The 18,658-nt window shown below is 41.6% G+C and overlaps 1 protein-coding gene and 1 pseudogene across 10 annotated transcripts in view; one reads left to right on the top strand and one right to left on the bottom strand.

Annotated features, from left to right (window-relative positions):
* The first annotated feature begins 6,464 nt into the window (after positions 1-6,464).
* LOC148116454 (uncharacterized) lies at positions 6,465-9,357 on the top strand (annotated as a pseudogene). Its single transcript, XR_015731245.1, has 2 exons — positions 6,465-8,744; positions 9,190-9,357. The product of XR_015731245.1 is annotated as an uncharacterized LOC148116454 (transcript).
* Positions 9,358-12,255: 2,898 nt separating this feature from the next.
* Positions 12,256-18,658, bottom strand: part of PACSIN3 (protein kinase C and casein kinase substrate in neurons 3) — a 39,570-nt gene continuing 33,167 nt past the window's right edge. For all 9 annotated transcript variants that reach the window (XM_034417532.3, XM_034417529.3, XM_087883091.1 and 6 more), the window contains one exon: positions 12,256-12,591. In XM_034417532.3, the coding sequence (XP_034273423.1) occupies positions 12,476-12,591 (116 nt within the window). In that variant the 3' untranslated portion in view covers positions 12,256-12,475. The remainder of the gene's footprint in view (positions 12,592-18,658) is intronic.

Here is an 18,658-nt window from a genome sequence, read left to right as displayed (position 1 = left end):
ATTGAATATCTTTCAATTGTCCTACAGTAGCTGTCTCTTTTTTTCACTATTAGTACACCCCTGACTATCCATCTGCAATAAGTTTCATTAGAAAACTAAAGGGGAGGGATATTGATTTTTCCACATGATTCCACAATTTTCCACATGATAGATCGGGCAAAATTATTGTCTTTGACATATTTCTCTGTATGTGAATACAGGTGGACCTTGTTTAGTGACCACAATTGGAATCAGTTGTTAAGCAAAGCTATGGCTGAGTGAAAATCACACAACCACAATTCTGCTTACAATTTTATTTCAGCTTTTCCTGGCTCTGGGATCGTTTGCAAAAATTAATATTTATATTCATTGGTGAGAAGGGATTACAAGAGAGTAAACAGACACTCCAAGGCTATGTGCTATCCAGTAAGCTGCCAGTCACGTAGGACTCAAAAGAAAGCCTTTAAGGTGAATTTGATTAGGGTCTTGTCAATTTAAGGGAGCAGCTGCAAGCTGGCCCAGAGTTCTAATCAACTAATTAAGGTCATAGAGCTAAGCAAGCTGTTAACTCCTTAACACTTTTAGTGATGCCTTGGCTTTGGAGAAAACTTCCCAGGAAGATAGAAATCTGCTCTTGTTGGGGGGGGAGGGAAAAAGAGAGTGACTCCCATGAGCATTATTCATGCTTTGGTCAGCTAGACTCTTGTAATTCATTGTCTATGGGGTTGCATTTGAAGATGACCTGGAAGCTGCAGGGGGTAAATCTGTTAGCCACGTGGCCAAATAAGTCTTTTAAAGTCTTCAGTAGTGGGCTATTTCACCTAATTACATGATATTCCAGTGTCTTTTGAATGCTGCATTGATAGTCTCTGAGTGAAAACATACATATATTTACATTTTACATCCAGAATGGTTCATAGTATCAGATTGGTTCATGCCTTTCTGTACATGGAGGGACCCAGCCTCTGCCTGGCTTCCAAGACAACAAGCCTGAAATTCTCATCAGATAATGGTGCATGGATTTTTCAATGCATGCTGATGTGGATTTTAAAAATAAGCCCATTATGTCTGGTTTTGCCATAATAGGAATATCACACATACTTGTTCACAGTATTGATGCTTTCTCCATTCCCTACAGTTAGTAACTGAAAGCAATTTGTAACTTGGCCAGGCCACCACTTTCATGGTAAGCCCTGACTTGAGCGCCTAGGCCTAGGGAAAGCTTGTACTCCCTCCAGTCCAGATAGTTATACCCTGTCAGTCTATGCTTTGTATCAATTCAAAGATGCAGTGAATAATAAGGTGTTCCCTTGCATAATTCATAAAGAGGCAGACAGACGCATAAGAATGTTTCAATTCATCTTGAGTTTGCAAATGAAATTGTCGTGTAAAATATCTCTGGTGACTTCATAAATCACCTATCCCATTTCCCTGCCAAGGGGTAGAATTGGCTCACCCTGGCTCCTCATCTGGGATGTTGTTCTACTTTCCAGTCTAGTCTGTTGTCTTAAAATTTCCTGATGACCTCTCAGCCAAGTATTAACAAGGCCTGACTCCTGTTTAGCTTCCAAGCCTAGGCAAGACTATCCAGGTGCCACTACCTACCCAGCCAATTTAACAAGAGACAACACCCAATCAGAAATGTGTTGATGAACAAAATCAGTCTGTTGAAATAATTGACCCCGCCCGATAGGTGGCAGCTCTTTTCTCCCATTCCAAGCAAACACACTGTCAAGACAGATCAAAGCTGAAAATCTTTATCCTAATACTTCTAATGTGAAGGATGAGCACACCCATGTGGGATTTCCACCAATGTGAATTATAGTGTAAGACTATTATAAAAATACAAGTTCTCTACTGCATGAATTCATTATGATGTTTAGATTTTAAAACCCTGCTGCTTAAAGCTCTAGCAATAACCAATCTGTCTTCTTTATCTTTATCTTTATCTTTATTTGATTTATATACCGCCCTACTCCTGAAGGACTCAGGGTGGTGAACAGCCAAAACAGTAAAAAATATATAAATACAAAATTTAAAAACAGAATAAGATCGAATTAGACAATTTGGTCCAGACAGATTAAAACACCCTAATAATTTAAAAACTGATTAAAATTTACATAATTAAAAAAGAGGGAAAAAATTAGGCCAGGCCGGCCTGATGGAATAAAAAGGTCTTGAGAGCGTGGCGGAAGGTGCGCAGATCTGGGATCCTCCGTATCTCTGGGGGTAGCTCATTCCAGATAGTAGATGCCCCCACAGAGAAGGCTCTCCCCCTGGGGGCTGCCAGTCGACATTGTTTGGCCGATGGCACCCGGAGGAGCCCCTCTCTATGAGAGCGTACCGGCCGGTGGGAGGCTATTGGTGGTAGTAGGCAGTCCCATAGGTAACCAGGTAAGCCATGGAGCGCTCTAAAGGTGGTAACCAAAACCTTGAAGCGCACCCGGAAGACCACCAGGAGCCAGTGCAGCTCCCGCAGGAGAGGTGTTACATGGGAACGCCATGTCGCTCCCATTACTACCCGCGCGGCCACACTCTGCGCCAGTTGGAGCCTCCGGGTGCTCCTCAAGGGGAGCCCCATGTAGAGAGCATTACAATAGTCTTAATAATTGTGTTTTAGAGAGAAGGTGGCATTCTTTCTCAGTCTTTTTTCTTGGCTAGATTTGCACATTATGTTTTCCTCTTGAGATTTATCAGCTTGTATTCAGGATCAGTTTTTGATCTATTTAGGTTGAGGCAGTGGTGGTATTCAACTGGTTCTATCCAGTTCGGGCAAACCAGTAGCGGCGGCTGCGGGAAGCTCCACCTACCTGCCCAAATGTCATCACGTCCCGTTTTTGATGCTCTGTGCACGCGCTGAGGTGGCGCGCATTCGCATTTGCAAACCGGTAGCGAAGGTAAGTGAATACCACCCCTGGGTTGAGTTCACATATAATCAGTAAACCAGATTAGTGGTTTGCTAGTTTTAAAGTAAAAAAAAAAAATTACAGTGAATGAACCTAGCCATTTTAGGCTATACAATCATGGCTATGGTTTATAGCTTAACCATTAAAACTGTAACACCACATCTAAAGATGCCATCTGAAAAATGGTACTCACAGAATTCTTTTATATATATATAAAAGAGCAACTGGAAGCACGAAGCCGAGAACACCAGCCTGAAGATGACGAATGAGACTTCGTCGAAACGTCGCCAAGACACTTCCAATTTTACGTGGGAGAAGACCCGAATAACCAAAGACCTACATATATATATATATATATATGTATGTATGTATGTATGTATGTATGTATGTATGTATGTGTATATATATATATATATATATATATATATATATATATATATATATATATATATATATATATATATTTAATAACATTTGTTTTATATATTATAAAATGTGTAACAATATTTCATAAAATACTGGTACCATAGTCCTTGCTTACCAAGAGCCTCATTTAGCAATTGTTCAATACTACAACAGTATGAAAAACAGCTTTGTGACTAATCCTTCCATTTATTGCTGTTGCAGAGTCCTGGGGTCACATAATCACCATTCACATGCTTCCTAAATGATTTGCAACAAGGAGAGCACAGAAGTAAAAAGTTGCAATCATGTGATGTTTTCGCTTAATGACTGGTGCTTAACAACCGAATGGGAAGTGACCTCCTAAATCCATGATGGTCCCATGATTTTCCACTTAGCAACTTCAGTGCTTAGTGATGGAGTAGCCCAGGGCTGTCAAATTTGCGGCCCACGGGCCAGATGCAAGATGCATCACATGCTGGCCACACCCATGCCCGGTTTAGCAAAGGGGGAAAAAGTCACAATATGTCACATGATGGCACTGTGACAGTGCAAGTTTGACACCCCTGGAGTAGCCAATCCCAATTGAGGTTGCCATGTGCGTACTATCTGAAGTTCATTTTAAAGTTATTGAAATCTTACAAGATTTCTAAATCATATAATGTGAGCCTAGCCAATTGTAGTTATCAATTAACAGATTAAAGAATTTTATCACTGCAGTATGTGAACCCAATTTAAGATTGTTGATGAGAAGGCACAAATATATTTGAATAGTTTTGACAGTCAGTTTAGTAGAGTGGTGCAGGTACTGGCCCAGAAACCAGGAGATTATGAGTTCTAGTCCCACCTTAGCCATGAAAGCAGTTTGGATGATTTTGAGCCAGTTACTCTCTCTCTCTTAGCCCAACCTACCTCACAGGACTGTCGTGGGGAAAATAGGAGGAAGAAAGGAAGATTATGTATGCTCACCATCTTGAGTTAATTATAAAGTAATAAAGGTGATATAACAACCACAAGCAATAAGTAAATAGTTATCACAAGGCACATGTTATATCCTGACTAAGAGGCAAATACTTTTTTTTCACAGAGATGAGTTCTAGGTTTTCTTACAAATACAGTATTTTCTCCATCGCTAGATGGCTTACATTCTTTTGTCTATAGTTTTATATACAGACATCCATGCAGACGTCCTAGGTGCTATATTTTGCCTCTAGTCTCAAAATAATAGAAATACTGCCCCTCAAAAATCATCCCCATTCAGGGGTAGGATCCTACTGGTTTAACAACCGGTTTGCTAAGCACATGTGTATGCAGTTTGAAGAAAACTCACCTTCCGCATTGCTGCAGGCAAGGAAAACAGTTGAGGTGCCGCACCGATCAGCTGGGCTTTGGAAACGGAAATATAGGTGAGTATAACGCAGGGGCAGGTGGGTGGGCCCACTTCAAAATAGGAGCGAACCGGTTCGCTCACAGCTGAAAGTCGGAGCTAACGGTTTGCCTTAACTGGTCCAAACTGGTAGAATTCCACCACTGTCCCCATTGCTGTTGCATAACTTTATACTATGGCAGTGCAAAAAATCCAATGTGACAAAATATCCTGGATTATAAAGATCATGATTCAAAATGATATAAGAAACTGGATTTAAGGGTTCATTTTTCTTTCAAAACAAGCTGGAAAGATATTCTTCCCCAGTACTCGCTTTTGGACTGAAATTCATGCTTACTCTAATGATTTTTATTGTTTTTGTGTTAATTCAATAGAAGTGGCTGCCTCCATTTATATAGCATAAGAATTGTTGACATTAGCAATTCTTGTCTTCCTTGCACATGACAAGGTCAGCTTCCTGTTCGTGACCTTTCCCTAGAAATCTGTGTTATTGTACAGCAAAGGGAAGCTTACTTTAATGTTTGGACCTTTTCATTTTCCAATATGGCTTGGCAATCTGCTCTGCCCTAAAAGATTTAGGACCTTCAGACTGCTTCTTGCTTCCTGGCCTTTCTCCCTATGCCTTCCATTAAGACAGATTCCACATAGCAGTTATTTGCTTTCTACCTTGGAATGATGGTCTTCAGCAATAAAAGGGAAATAAGAAGAAAAAATGGTCATGTGGTCTTTTCTCTGAAGCCTATGAGTGTGTGAGGAAATTCTCAGGGTGGAGTCCATTACTAAGTGTGGTAAGAATTTAAACCAACAGTTGTGAGGGGGAAAGGAATTAATTTGAAGAGTGATATTGAAGGAATGTCTTGTGTTGTGAATAAGTGCTCGGAAATGTGGGAGGAAAGAGAAGAGGATGACCAACAGCAAGGTGGATGGACTGGCGAGAGATGCATCATTGGAAGACCTGAAGGATCAGGTTGGGGGAGAGATCATCTTGGAGATAATCTATCGACTGTATGCAATTAGTACTACAACTTGATGGCACTTAAGCAGTCAATTAGGACAGACTGCTACAGACTCAATTCTCTGTGAATATCAGACAGTAAAATGGAAACAATCCTCTGGAATCTCATTCACAAACCATTTATAGAGTTCTAATTTACTAACTGCAATTAGTTCCTATAGCCCAGTCATTAAGTGAAACAGTTGCATAAGTGAATATGTGACTGAGCAAGAGAGATGCTGCAAAGATCTCTAGCTACTGCTGTTTCATTCAAGTAGAGTTCCCCCATGCAGTGCTGTGTTCTTGACCTATTTTTTTTCCCATGCCTTTTTCTTGGATGAGAAGTGAAACAACTTCAAGCAAAACAAAGAAAAGTCCAGTTGCCTTTTGAAAAAGCATAACCTGGATGACTAAGAATCTCCATAGACGTCTTACTGATTAGGCAATGTGTCTGTAAAAAGTGCTAACTGCAAATTAACAAGCTCAGCTGTTTTCCTAATTAGTTGATTAGAACCCTTCTCCAGGTTAGCAGCTGCTGCCTGAAACTGACTAGACTGTAATCAGTTTCACACTGAAGGCTTTTGTTGTAAATGTGCACATTGGCAGAAAATGATTTTTATTACTTTAAAAATACTATATTATATTTGCAGACAGTTGCTAAATGATAATTACCTCTATTTATTACAAACTTTATAGCCTTTTTTAACCTAACAATAATTTTATGGTGGCTTACAAGTATATAGTACAAGTATAAACAAAAATATAAAAGCAATAAACATTGAAAAATAAATGCAATAATTACCAAAGATCTCTTTATTAATATATTTAAATATGATACAGTATACTATGAATCGTTGGCACCTTGCCAAATTAGCTCATAATTTAACAATGTGGAAGGTTGCTGTCATGTTTGGAATAAAGAGATCAAGGCAAATCACGCACCTAATTGGATGCTTCTGGCATTTGAATAGATATATTTATTTTTCATTTGAACATTAAGAAAAATATTTTCTATGTTATTTTGTTTTCTATTCTTCAGCTGACATAGTCCCAGAAGAGAGGCCCTGATAAGTTAACATGTCAAACTGAACAATAATTTGCTGTCGTGAGCAGTCACAAGATTGGGTTCATCCAGCATGCAGAGCCATTAACCAAATTTGCAGACCATAAAAGCTGGGTTCACATATGACACTCAAGTAAACAGAAACCATGTGATGGCTTAGCACAGCACTCTCTTTCTTTCTGGACTGTTCGGATGTGGGAGAATTTAGTATAGGCACACTCACAGAGCGATTGCCATGATGGGTGTTTCCAGTTACAAAACATCCACCTTAACAGAGAACCATCAGAGATCCTGGCTGCACTACCATCTAAGGTTGTTGCTGTTTTTGTGCAGATCAGAATCTCCTTAGCGTTTTCTTTCTACCCTCCCATTTTTGGAGTCACCTGAATTCTTAAAATTCTTAAAAGAAAAAAAGATATGCAAATCTAAGAACATCACTTACAAAATCAATGCAGTTGGTTGGTCAATTTCTCTCCCCCTTTGTTCTTGCTTCAGAATTAATCTTTAAATCCAGCACTTCTTTTCGACAGATCTGCAGTTCAGTTTGCAGTGTGAGGAGACCCACAGCTATAACTAGCCGGCTGCCTCCCACAACTTTGCAGTCTCACTGCATTTGTTCTCAGCCAAGGCCTCCGACTTCATGAGGAAAACTTTCCAACTGCCAGAGCCAACTATCTTGCACATGTGTGTAATTCTTACACTTTTTTTCCCCTTTCCCTCCAAGCACTGTGGGAAAAGGCTTGAAAACCATTGTGGTGTTTTAATGCTAAGACAGCAGAAGAGGAACTCTTGAATTCTCTTTGCAAGCTTTTGTCTCAGAAGAATGCTTGACCTCTGTATTCAGACATGATATCCCATTCAGATCCCAAATAAGAAAACATAATCTCTCTTTTGAGTATCGGGGAGCATCAGGAACTTGTTGATTGTTTCAAAATCAAAAGGCCGAACTTCAAAAATAATCCTCCTCTGATAAAACAAGTCCCAAATTTGGAAGTATTGTGTGTCTTCTTTTTCTTTAATCTTCAGTGTTAAACTATCCATTTCTGCTATTTTTGTTATAAAGAGCTTAGTTTATCAACAGTGATTACTGATGTTCATCTGGAATCATGTTGGGGGGAAATTCCTATTTTTTTGTAAGGTGAAACAGTGGGCTTTGATTTTTGATATTCAGATGGTTTGTCTCCTGCATCATAGGTGCTACTCATCTTAGGTGGTTTTCCTCATTCAATTGATGAACTCCTGAGCTACTATAAATAGATTAGTCATAAAGTAAATTTAAGAGTTATCCACATCATGAGTCTATGTGACTTCAATACTAGTATCTACAGTGGTGAAATCCAAATTTTTTTACTACCGGTTCTGTGGGCATGGTGGGCGTGATATGGCTTGGTGGGTGTGGCTTGATGGGCGTGGCAGGGGAAGGATACTGCAAAATCTCCAAAGACAAACCCATTGCTTATCTGCTCCCTGATTGTTGAATTCTGGATCCCTTGGAGTGGTGTAGGGGGGCCATAAGGCAGGCATGTAGCCACAAAGAGATTACCACCCTAGGGGAAAATCCAAAGTGCATATAAGCTTATCTTGAACAGAGCTGTTTCCAGTCTGAGCCTTGACCCACCCAACCTACTAGACATATCTTTATACAGACAAAGTAGTTTACAGTTGCAAGCCTTCTAGCCTCTGGGTAAATATGGCAGTTGCCCTGGGGTTCAAAGCTTCTCCAAAAGATGGACAGTGTCATGTTATCCTCAGCCTTTCAGGCAGAACCTGAGAAGGATATAGCTACTTCTATTGCTTGTGCAGTTCTGAGAAAACTGCTATCAGTCCTGCCCTGTGTAAGTGTTGTGCTGCACTCTTGAGCCCTTGTAAAGAACTGCTTGTAGGCAGTGCATTGATATGTTGAAGAGCCGGGGAAATGACCACCTCCCATCAAAGTCTGTATAGAGAGTGATTCACAGACCCAAGCAAGTAACTGGCCTGTCTCCCTAGTTCTTCCAAGGCTCCAGTCCAGTGGTGGAATTTAATTTTTTTTTACTACCAGTTCTGTGGGCGTGGTGGGCATGGCTTGGTGGGCGTGGCAGGGGAAGGACACTGCAAAATCTCCATTCCCACCCCATTCCAGGGGAAGGATACTGCAAAATCCTCATTCCCTCACCACTCCTGCGGGAAGGATATTGCAAAATCTCCATTCCCACCCCACTCTAGGGCCAGCCAGAGGTGGTATTTGCCGGTTCTCCGAACTACTCAAAATTTCTGCAACCGGTTCTCCAGAACCTGCTGAATAGCACCCCTGCTCCATCCCATCTGACTGCTTAGCACAAGAGTTGGCTATATTGGAATATGTGAGTGAAGGAACCTAATCTTTTCTCATCCCTGAACAATCATCCCTTTGTAAGCAGTTCTCTGGTTTCCAACCATTATATCATTCTGCTGCAGCAACTTGTGCAAACCTACTTAGAGCTGTGGTTTCAAGGTACAGCAAGAAGCACGGACTATGCCTTTGATTCATGAGTGTAGCTCTGTGAAAGAGATGAACAATAAACAGAGCAGAGAAGTTGTCAACAGCAGCAGCAGCAGTTGGCCCAAGGATCTACTTGGGCTCATGAAATGGTACAAGGCCCTCTGAAGGAGATAGGATAGAATTAGAAAGCATATAATACATAGGGAATTCTGAGGTAGCCTGGTGATTTTAAAAAAAAGACATGGCGATCAAAGCTGAAACTATGAAGAGCCTTTCTAAAACCAATCCTTCAAACAAAATGCTATGTTTGGTATTTGAAGAATGTTATTACAAGGCTTACAGCTTAAAGTTTCTGTCATTCAGTCAGAGACTACTATATGGTCACTAGGCAAGCATTTTCTTCCCTTAGTAGCCTCTTTGTATCATATTATTGTGAACTTTTGCAGGTTTAGCTTGGAAATGACAGCTTGAGAGTTTAAAATGGCTGATTATTTAAGAATGAAAAAGCGAACAGCCCATCCTGATCACAGGGTTCAAAGTGAAACCTTGCCGGAAGCATTTGGTCAGGCCTCCTGATCTTTAATGAAGAGGAAAGTGACCTTTGGATTTTGTGAGATGACCTTTGAGTTTATGTCAGGGTTTTTTTATAATTTTGTTTTTTGGAGTCAAAATTCTATTAAGGCATGTTTTACTGAAGCACTGCTATTTATCAGCCTGGAATCAATGACCCAGAAGGAAGGATGTCAATGATTGTTCAGAAATATGGAACAAGCTTCCCCTCAAGTCAGAAATGAAACTTGATCCTTGTAGCTTGTCCAGCAGCTCCAGAAAATATGCTTCTATTTATTGAAGCGTGGCAGCTTCCCCATGGGCACCCGGAATTTTGGTAAACAACAAACACATTTTACATATAAGGAAATCATTGAAATCATATTTATGCAGTATAACTGCTAGCAGGAATAGTGATATTCCTGATATAAATATTTAGTTCCTATCAAAGCACAGATCAGGGAATTTATTTTTTGGCAACACTGAGCAAAATCTGAATTACACAGAAATCTTAATGAGAGACACTGTGTGGTTCTACACAATTCTACAATGGAGTTTGGTGAACCTTTGGGGAGACTAGTTTTAAAAAGATTTGCAAGATTTTTCTTCTTTACCCGCCCTACGCCAACCTTGCAGTAACAAAGCTGAGGCAGCAGCCCAAATTAGAGCACAGATCATCTAACATTGGTGTTGATTGTGGGGAAGCAAAGTCCAGCACCAAGTATGGAAGCCTTGAGACAGGTCAGCAAACAAGACAGGAATGCAAGATTATTTGTTCCAACAGCTGTGCTTTTAGGATTTTGGCAGACTTGCACGTGTGGCAAAATTTCAGTGATGTAATTTAATGTGTCAGCAGAGCAGGCATAGACTATAGCAAGCGGTCTGGACAACTTTGGGCAAGACTGCAGCGGTCTCAAGCTGAAGCAGTTTGCTGGCAACTAGTATCAGTGAAATATTATCTGAGTCTGTATGAAGGGGTTGAGTTCCAGACTTTAAATTGGTACGTGCTCCGGAGTGCCATAGCTTCATTGCAGTCAGCACAACTGAACATTTCCCCCCGTCAGGTACAAAAACTGCCCCAACATTCACAAATGCTTTCATCCAGCTGGGGACAGCCACATGTCCAACTGACGTAAGTGATCTGTGTTTCTTCAATGATCTAGCTAATCAAGTTGCCTTAATTGAAGAATATCCATATCAATACTCAAAGTAAAGCTAATTGCTCCCTAATAAGCATGTTTGTGTTGCTTATTCTTATTCTTATCCTACATGAATTTTCCCACTCAATCTCTTAGTAAACAACTTAGAATGGAGCTGGATTAGGGGAGGAGGGAGGGAGGGATGAAAGGAAGGAAGGGTGGGTCAGAATGTCAAACAGGGCAAAGCCAGAAGTGTCTACGACAACTTACTGTGGCTAACTCACTGCTCCTATCTCGCCATGGCCAACTCACCATGGCCAACTCAGCGATCTCGCCACAGCCAACTTGCTGCCAGGACAATCCACGCGATAAATGTTATATGCCACTGCTTCTACATTATTTCCATTTCTGGAAATGGAAATGTCAAAGAAACAGCAGCAGATAATATTTATCGCATTGATTTATCCCACATAGAATTGTTCTACAGAAAGTGTCCCACAGAAAGTTGGCCACGGTGAATTGGCAGCAGCAAGATGGCCACCGCGAGATCATTGCATTGGGTTAGCTGTGGTGAATTGGCCATGACAAGCTGTCTCATTTCAAAGTCAGAATGTCAAACTGAATTGGAATATTAGAATTAAGGTTTTGCTGAAAAGCTGAATTATTCCTTAATAATAGGACTAACCACGTCTGTGATACAAAAATCCAGACAGTAGATAGAATTAGTGACTTGAGGGTTTTGTGTTTGTCTTTATTATCATCTGGGGTTTTGCATCCCTGATATAAAAATAATCCAACCAGAGCTTGCTCATTTGGTTTCACTTAAATGTTTCTAAATTGTCAAGTTTGAATATGAATATATTCAAATCATTTGCTGCATTTCATTAGGGATGTAAAGAAGGTTACATATTTTAAATTATATTTGAAATCATTAAGGCAAATACTGTATTATTTGATCCAGTGTTTACATTTAAAAGCAATTATTATTTAAATAATTCAGAAAAAAATGCTTAAAATGAATTCACTATCTTACAGTACATAATTATGCTTGAATAACTTATCCCTCAACTATGACACTAGGTCAAAATTTAACTTCCTAATATTGGGTGTGGGAAGTATAATAGCTTGCATGGCTTGTGCTAACTTGTGCCAGTAATGAAGGGCATTCAGTTAAGATGGCTCTATAATTTTGATCCAGGAGTAGTAATTTTAAATTATTCTTCCAAATTTGCTTTTAAAGCAATAGCTAGGAAGACAATGTTGAATTGACTGTGATTATGTGGAATTTTCTACTCCACCCAACCCCAAATAGATATTTTGCCTCTTTACAGAATCCTTTCCTTTCCATTCTTCTGCAGTACACAGGAGATTCAGAAAATGTTACATTTCTTTATTAGAAAAAAAAAATCAGCATATTTCTAGATGTTTTAAAATGAAGCACTGGTTACAAGAAAAGAATATCCCCGGAAAGGTCCAGATTATTTCATTTGTTTCTTTTGTATGCAGGTTGGAAGCCCGTGATTTGGGACCTCAGCAAAAACTCATCACACAATACACTTTGTCAGGTGGTTGCGGTGATGGGAAGGGAGAAGCAATCACAAAATGACCTTTTCTACATAGTTAGCAGGATACAGTCCAACCTGACCAGTCTGAAGCCGGCCTTTGCACCATCCCTGTTCATCCTCTTCACTGATTTTCATAAGCTCTTCTCCTGCAGAAAGGCAAAACATCAGCATTAAACAGAGACCTCTTTTCAGTTGCTCTGATAGTCACATGCATAGGAGTGTATGTGAGCAGTTAGACCCTCAGCCTAACTGCATGCATGCAGGAAGCCCCAAAGAAGTCAAGGGGGGGGGAGGGAAATGAAGATGCAATAGGTGGTGTAACAGATGCTGCTGCAAGAATTATGTATCCAATTCTGTCAAGAGTCCAAAGGAAAAGGACCTTGAGCGGAAAATAAAGAAAACATAAGTAGGTGACCCTTGATCTTTCAGGGCTTTGATTCTGCCAAATGCCCACATTTTCCCCAAGTAAATCTGTCTCCAAATATGCCAGCACTTGCTTGATTTTTTTCACATAAACAACTTAGCCATCCTCTCTCCATATTGCTTAGTTCAGGTTTTAGCCCTTATACTATCCAATGTGGGATGGCCAGGACTTTAATGTTCTGCCATTTTTGTTTTCCTAGCCAGCACAAAAGTAGCTGTCACTTTTTGAATTACTAACTACCATTTACTACTACTACTACTTTACTACTATTATCGTTTTCCATGGAAAAAGACCTACCCCGAAAATAAGTCCTAGCCTGATTTTTTTGGGGTGGGCCTTATATGCCCTACAGCAAAATTAAGCCCTAGTGAAGGGGGTGGACATGGCCAGCACAGTAAGCAGCTTTTCCCTTCCCCAGTCACCTCATGGCTGCTGGGCCCCTTAACCGAGGCCTGCGGATCAGCTCATCCAGCGAGTGCTGGGAGTTGTGTCCCTCCGGTGCCTGGAGATATTTCAAGCATACTCTTGCTAGCCCCAGCCCTGCCCATGGCGCCAGGCAACCTTGCAGCCGAGGGCCCCTCTGTTCTGCAGCTCACTTGTGGCTATGGAGCATGCCGCAAACACGGTTTGTGCTCCGCCAGGCCTGGAGCTCCCATGTTGCTTAGGCTGCTGCTACGATGAGGCAGAAAGCCATGTGGCCCGTCGGAATCGGCTCTTCCCCCCCCCCGCCTCTACCCTGCTGCTGCTTGAGAAAAAGACAGGTAGTTGTGGAAGATTGTGGGAAGCGCATGCTTACGATAGAAGGAAAGCCCAGCCTGTCCCTTTCAAGTGATCAAATGTCTGTGTGTGTGTGTGTGTGTGTGTGTGTGTGTGTGAGAGAGAGAGAGAGAGAGAGAGAGAGAAAGAAACAATGGAGGGGAGTAACAAAAATTGCAGGCAATGCTGTTTGAAAGAGTTTCCTCTGTGCTATTTCTTTTCTCCGCTCCACCTACCTGCCCGCTCCCTGCACCTGGGCCTGCCAGACACCATCCACCCCAAACAAAGTAGCGGGGAGGCTTCGGGACAGTGCCCTTCTAGCGCCTGCTGCCCTGGCAAAGGTGAAGCTGAAGCGGGGGGGGCTGCAAGGGGCTCCTCTGATGGCTTCCCCATCCCCCATCCCACTTGAGGGTGGCCCATACACAAGATGTGAGTACGGGTTGAGTTTGACATTTCTCCTTCCTGCCTTCTGCAAACTTTTGGCTGCACGCAACGAAAGCAGCAGAAGCAGAAGTTTTTCTTTCTCTCCCCCAAATTCTTCCAGAAATGAGTCTTTGTGAGGCTCATTGTGCTGCCACAGCCTCTTGGAGCAGGACCTTGCAAGGCTTGTCGTGCCATTGTGTGTGTGAATGGCAGCACCGCCGCGAGCTTCATCATACCGGTGCAGCTCGTGGTTGCACCGGTATGTTGAACCTTGCGGCGGTGCTGCAGTTCGTGCATGCAATGGCACAACAAGCCTTGCAGGGTCCTGCTCCAAGAGGCTGCAGTGGCACGACGAGTCTCACAAAGACTCATTTCTGGAAGAATTTGGGGGAGAGGAAGAAAGACTTCTATTGCTTCTGCTTCCGTTGCGTGCAGCCAAAAGTTCGCAAAAGGCAGGAAGGGGAAATGCCAAACTCAACCCGTACTTACACCTCATGTATGGGCCGCCCCCTAGCTGGGCAGGGGTGGGGAGACCATCAGAGGAGCCCCATGTGGCCCCCGCCTGCTTCAGCTTTACCTTTGCCAGGGTGGTGAGTGCTAGAAGGGCACTGTCCCACAGCCTCCCCACCGCTTGGTTTGGGGCAGATGGTGCCCAGCAGGCCCAGGTCCGGTGGACAGGCAGGCAGGAGCGGAGAAGAGAAATGGTGCAGAGGAAACCCTTTCAAATAGCATTGCCTGCAATTTTTAGTACTCCTCTCCATTGTTTCTCTTTCTCTATCTCTTTCTCTCTCACACACACACACAGACATTTGATCGCTTGAAAGGGACAGGCTGGGCTTTCCTTCTATCGTAAGCATGCGCTTCCCACAATCTTCCACAACTGCCTGTCCTTTTCTCCAGCAGCAGCAGGGTAAGGGCAGGGGGGAGCCGATTCCGACGGGCCACATGGCTTTCTGCCTCATCGTAGCAGCAGCTTAAGCAACACCGGCGCTCCAGGCCTGGCAGAGCACAAACTGTACTCGCCGCCTGCTCCATAGCCACAAGGTGAGCTGCGGAACAGAGGAGCACTTGGCTGCAACGTTGCCTGGCACCGTGGGCAGGGCTGGGGCTAGCAAGAGTGCGCTGGATATATCTCCAGGCACCCAGAGAGACACAACTCCGGGGCCTCAGTGGACAGCTGATCCATGGGCCGTAGTTAATGGGTCCAGCAGCCATGAGGTGATCCCGCTCGCTGCCTCCTGCACCTCAAAAAAAAAAAAAGAAAGAAAGAAAGAAAGAAAGAAAGAAAGAAAGAAAGAAAGAAAGAAAGAAAGAAAGAAAAGAAAAGAAAAGAAAACCTCCTCGAAAATAACCCCAAGTGGTTATTCTGAAGCCTAAAAGAAAATAAGACCTGGTCTTATTTTTGGGGAAACATGGTACTTCTTTAAGAGAGCCCATCATCATGGATAGATTCAGGAACCTTACCTAATTTTGCCTATTTTCTACTCCCCTTCCCACTATGTGGCAGAGGCAAGTGTCTCTCCTGCCAGGTAAACCAGACAGGAAACATGACAAGATGAATGAATTCTACTTTGTTGTAAGGCTAATTAACAGAACCTTGAAAGTCTGAAGGTACAAACCTCTCACCTCTGCTTTTAACTACTTGATCTGTTAGGAAAGGTTGTTCCTAAGTTTCTTTCTCTGGCCATGAAGTGACTGTGGGCTCCTGCCTCTCTTGTCTGATCGTTTCCTAGCCACCATCTCTTCTTCCCTTCTTTCCCCAAGTTCATTTATACATCCGGTTAAAATCAAGAAGCCTACAAAGAGGCCCTGATTTTGCAGAATCTCTGAGGTTTTGTTTCAATGGTGGATGTTGGAAGGAGGTAAGAAGTATGAATGAAATATGGAGTTTGCTGACTGGCTGGGCATGAGGTGAATTTTAAACAAGAATGGATTTATTTATTGATCAAATCTTATCCCCATAAAGTTAATTGACAAAGTCATTTAATTCAATTTTGCAATTTGTATATTGTGCTTATTCACTCTCAAGACCAGGTTTGGTATATATGATGAACAGGGCAAGTGGGATCAGGCCAGAACATTAAGCACTATTATTTGAAGTCATTTGAAGTTGGTGACAGGAAGAGCATCCGGCCATTAAAACACTCTGCTAGCTCCATTCAGTTGCCCAGACTCCACCCTGCAAGGGATTATGGGATCGTTAAAAGATGATGATGGTGATTTGAAGTCATTTGAAATGTGAACTGATGTGTTTTATTTTCAGGTAAGAATCTGGGATCAGTGTTAGCTTCTGTTCCACATACAGTTGTAATATTTAAAAGCCTACTGGGGAAAAAGTCATTTTATAGAACAGTACCTCAAAAAGATCTTTAACACTTAGAACGTTCCTATATAGGGCATATCTGGTTTACTAAAAATATACAAATGTCAAAAAAAAGGTGATTCAATTATTGAGCTTGAAAACAATTTAAAAAACTGTAACCCGTGTTTAAAAAAGCACTATTAACTTTTCAATTTGCATTTAAGAAGTGTCAGCTTCACATTAAGTTTAATGAAATGCATGCAATAAAACTGACAATAGGGTTTTTCTCCTTCATATATGATGCATTTATATTGAACTAATACTGGGAGATGATTGTGGGTATCATCAGCAGTAGCATTTCTATGGGAAAATATGCCTCTAATGTACCAAAGAGAAAAATCCCATTCCCATAAACTAAAATGAGGAGTTTGTCACCCTCCAGATTTTTCATAACTTAAGATCCCAGGCAATATGACCAAAGATAAGTGATGCTAGAGTTTGGAATTCAGGGGGGACCAGTTTAAATTATTAAATTTATAAATTGCCTCCCAAGTGATTCTGGGAAGCTTCCAACTCTGTCTCTTTGCTGTAAATACTTGGAAACACGACATGAATGCTGTAGAGCAAATACAAATTGGTGAATTGTTACTGTGGTTTGCAAGTATATTGCCGACTAAGTTCTGAAGGAACTTTTAAGAAACTCACTGCTTCCTTTCTTTCTTTCCCCACTGTAGAAAAGGGATGTAAAACAGAACATTGAAGTTATATAGGCAGAATTTGGAGTGCTGAAGTGATGGCTAAAAAAGGCTGGACTCAGTTTCTTATAACAGCCTCGTGCTACAAAGAATATATATCATATCATGTTATCACAGACACATCAAACCAAAATAAATTAGTATTGCAACAAATGAGCAGTTCACATATAGGATTCAGGCAGTTCCAGTTTTCAGCTTGGAAAAAAAAGTTAATATAAAAAGAAGGAGAAAAGCACATAACAGCAAAATAAAACTTCAAATAAAGCAGAAATACAATATTTCTAACGTCCAGATGGCCCCAGTGGAGAGACTCTTCAGTCTGCCCTCATAGAAAAAGGTTGACACTTATTTCTGGATGGGAATTTATCATCAAACCCACAGGGAACTGATTAAGCATACAGACTTTTGACTTCAACAATATGGCAAGGCTGTGGCCCTTAGGACTGGTACTATAACCTTTCCATTGCATTACTCATAACCGCTCAGGAATGCACAGAAGCAGAAGTGGGATAACATTTAGCTTATCTTGTCCCTGGGAGCAACAGTGGCTGTCTCTGCTTTGGGTGAGGCACATAGTCCTATAAAGTGCAGTTATATCAATGACTACTCATTTCCAGGCATTGCCAGCTGCTGTTCAAAGATGCTTGTGTCCAATTATTCATGTGGGCAACAGACCTGAGCTTTTATTTCTTTATTTCTATTTTTCCTGCTATGAGCTCACAACACAGAAACACAGGTCATTTAACATCAATACTGAAAGGACTGACATGGCCCAGCCATATATAGGATGCCTCAGGAATAACAATAATTGTTTAAGATGAGGGACCCTTGGTCAGTGGTGAAATCTAAAATTTGTTACTACCGGTTCTGTGGGCGTGGCTTGGTGGGGGGGAATAATGTGACTGAGTGGGTGTGGCCAATTTTTTTTAAAAAAACTTTTAAAATCATTTTTTCTACAACCTCTTCGGCAGAGAGGTTGTAAAAAAATGCTTTCAAAAGGCTCTGACGATCCCAGCTGAGTTGCCTGATTGTCAGAGGGTTTTTAAAACCCTCTGACGATCAGGCAATTCAGCTGGGATCGTCAGAGCGATTTAAAAGAAAAAAAGCCTCTGATGATCGTGCAGCTCAGCTGGGCATGGGGGGAAGGCAGGGATTTTTGCTACCGGTTCTCCGAACCACCCACCTCCATCGCTACCAAACCGGGGATCCGGTCCAAACCTGGAGCATTTCACCCCTGCCCCTTGGTGTTCTCTGAGCTTGCTTGTTTTCTTACAGATGTTTCATTACCCTACGTAGGTAACATCATCAGTGCTACTTCATTAGGGCAATGAAACATCTGCAAGAAAACAAGCAAGTTCAGAGAGCACCAAGGACCCTTCATTTCAACCCTGAGCTACAAATATTCTCCTTTAATTGTTTAAGATGTCTTTAAAACAAGCTTCTGTCTTTTGAGAGAACCTGAAAATGACATTTATTTAAATTGTTTATCATCTATCTTTTCTAGCAATGTAAACTGTTTTAATTTGAATGTCCTTCCTCCCCAATTTCTAAGC

This window comes from Pantherophis guttatus, chromosome 1, assembly GCF_059756535.1.
Source record: "Pantherophis guttatus breed Tessera chromosome 1, ASM5975653v1, whole genome shotgun sequence".
NCBI classification, from domain to species: domain Eukaryota; kingdom Metazoa; phylum Chordata; class Lepidosauria; order Squamata; family Colubridae; genus Pantherophis; species Pantherophis guttatus.
Note: the sequence above shows the minus strand (reverse complement) of the source record. Positions and strands in the feature narration are given on the sequence as shown.